This window comes from Pezoporus flaviventris, unplaced genomic scaffold (genome assembly GCF_033815535.1).
Source record: "Pezoporus flaviventris isolate CSIRO_AGI_PZ_B2104156 unplaced genomic scaffold, CSIRO_AGI_Pfla_v1 ptg000007l, whole genome shotgun sequence".
NCBI classification, from domain to species: Eukaryota; Metazoa; Chordata; class Aves; order Psittaciformes; family Psittacidae; genus Pezoporus; species Pezoporus flaviventris.
In genome coordinates, this window is record NW_026892555.1 from 569624 (window position 1) to 572383 (window position 2760).

General features: G+C 64.6%; 1 protein-coding gene across 1 annotated transcript; it reads left to right on the top strand.

The window, feature by feature from the left end:
• The first annotated feature begins 796 nt into the window (after positions 1–796).
• On the top strand, positions 797–2401 carry MAFA (MAF bZIP transcription factor A). The gene has a single exon (XM_061447514.1). The coding sequence runs from the start codon at positions 1362–1364 to the stop codon at positions 2226–2228; it is 867 nt and encodes a 288-aa protein (XP_061303498.1). The 5' UTR covers positions 797–1361; the 3' UTR covers positions 2229–2401.
• The last annotated feature ends 359 nt before the right edge of the window (positions 2402–2760 follow it).

Consider the following 2760-nt stretch of genomic DNA (forward strand, 5'->3'; position numbering starts at 1 on the left):
CAGGATATGAGAGGGGATAAAAGGGGAATGTGGGGAGGATGCCTGGGGGGATGAAGGGGCATGCAGAGAGGGGGCACAGGGGGTTAGAGGGTGTTATATGGGGGTGCAAGTTTAAGCAAGGGGATGCAGGGGGATAAACGAAGTGATTCAAGGGGATGCAGGGGGGATGCTGAAGATGCAGGTAAGGTGCAAGGTGGTGCGGGGGGGGGTGCAAGAGGTTACATTGGGATGCAGGTAGGGGTGAAAGGGGATGAGGGGTTGGGGGGGTACATGAAGGATGCATGGGGGTGCAAGGGAATGCAGGAGTATGTGGTGGGATGCATGGGGAAGGAATGGTGGGGAGATGCAGGGGGCATTCAGAGGGGATGCAGAGAGGGGATGCACTGGGGAGGAAGTGGGGTGCAGTGAGGTACAGGGGGATGCAGGAGGGATGTGTGTAGGGGGCACAACGGGATGCAGGCGATGCAGGGGGATGCAGAGAGGGATGCAGGGGTTGATGTGATGGGATACAGGAGGATGCCGGGGGGGGGATGCCCGGGGCACGGGGTCCCCTCCTCCGGAGCCGCCGCGGGCAGCGCAGACCCGGTCCCCGCAGTGATTGACAGCAGCCCCGAGGCGTTACCATGGGGATATGCAAATCGAGACGTGGCATCCGCCGCGCTGATAGGCCAGAAACAGCAGTCCCCGCCCCGGGAGGCGGGGCCGGGCCGCGCTCCCCCCTATATAACGCATCGGGCTCCATTCAGCCGCCCGGTAGCGCCGAGTACGGGCAGGGAGCAGGCAGGGGACGGGCAGGGGGGCAGCCCCCGCCCCTGGTGCCCGTGTCCGGGGTGGGAGGAGGAAGAGGAGGGCAGGAGAAGGCTCCTGTCCCGGGGAGGTGGGGCCGGGGCAGGTGCCAGGGGAGGCAGGAAGGGGCGGGCAGGGCGCTGCCTGCTCCCCGCCATTGGGACCCGGCCGCAGGCAGCGGCGGAGCCGTGCTGGAGAGAGCCCGGTCCCGCACCCACGGGGCTCCGCTTCCCGGCGGCCGTGGTGGGGGGAAGCCAGGAGCTGAGCCCCGGAGCCCGGCTGCAGAGCGGTGCGGAGCCCCGACGGAGGGGCCCGGGGCCCGGCTGAAGCCCCGAGCAAAGCCCCTGCGGAGGGTGCCGGAGCGCGGCTGAAGCCCCCAGTGAAGCCCCGACGGAAGGTACCGGAGCCCGGTTGAAGCCCCCAGCGAAGCCCCCTTCGGACGCTCGCGGAGCCCCGTTGGGGCAACCGGTTACACCGCGGCGGAGAGCCCCGGAGCGCGGTGGGAGGAAGAGCCCCGAGTCCTCGGTGAGCGGCGGTGCCCGGGGGATCTCCCCCCGGTCCCTCCATGGACTGAGATGGCCTCGGAGCTGGCCATGAGCGCGGAGCTGCCCACCAGCCCCCTCGCCATCGAATACGTGAACGATTTCGACCTGATGAAGTTCGAAGTGAAGAAGGAACCGGCGGAGGCGGAGCGGTTGTGCCACCGGCTGCCCGCCGGGTCCCTGTCGTCCACCCCGCTCAGCACCCCCTGCTCCTCCGTGCCTTCCTCGCCCAGCTTCTGCGCTCCCAGTCCCGGTGGGCAACCAGCCCCTGGCCCCCCGACCACCACCGCCGCTTCCCTGGGCTCCAAGCAGCAGCTGGAGGAGCTGTACTGGATGTCGGGTTACCAGCATCACCTCAACCCCGAAGCTCTCAACCTGACGCCGGAGGACGCGGTGGAGGCGCTGATCGGTGCCCCTCACCATCATCATCATCACCACCAAGGCTACGAGTCCTTCCGACCTCAGCCTTTCGGTGGCGAGGAGCTACCCCCGGCCGCCCATCACCACGCCGGTCATCACCATCATCACCATCACCATCTGCGCTTGGAGGACCGCTTCTCCGACGACCAGCTGGTGAGTATGTCGGTGCGGGAGCTCAACCGGCAGCTGCGGGGCTTCAGCAAGGAGGAGGTGATCCGCCTCAAGCAGAAGAGGAGGACCTTGAAGAACCGAGGCTACGCTCAGTCCTGCCGCTACAAGCGGGTCCAGCAGCGGCACATCTTGGAGAACGAGAAATGCCAGCTCCAGAGCCAAGTGGAGCAGCTCAAGCAGGAGGTGACCCGCTTGGCCAAGGAAAGGGATCTGTACAAAGAAAAATACGAGAAGTTGGCCGGCCGGGGCTTCCCGAGGGAGCCCTCCCCATCCGCCGCCCCCAAACCCACCGCTGACTTCTTCATGTGAGCCTCAAACACGGGGAGAGGGAGGGAAGGTTGTGTGTGTATTGGGGGGGGGGGTGTCCCCCTTCTTTCTCCCCCCCATTCCATGTATGGAACGAACCCTCCGCTTGTACAAAACCCCGACAAATGTGTTATTTTTGGGTTTCTCACTCATAGTTTGGGAAGGGGGGGAGCTGAACCCCCCTCCTCCACATGGGGGGGGGGGGCCCGAAGCCAGCCTGCATGCGGGACGTGTACGGCCCCCCCCCCCCAGGAGCATCGGCGCTATCCCGGTGACTTCTCCCCCCCCCCCCCATCCCTTATCCTACGTGTTTTACCCTCAATTTGACGTTGAGTTTTTGGAGGGCTTCCTCATAGACGGCGGGGGGGGGGGGGGGGGAAGCCGTCTCCCCTCCCCCCCGCCTAACCTGAGCCACGTTTAACTTATTCACCCTTGTAAATATGTAGAAATTAGTTAGGGTTTTTTGCCTTTTTTTTTTGAATTTTTTTTTTTGGGGGGGTGTTGTTTCTTCTTCCTCGAGCCTATATTTTGCTTG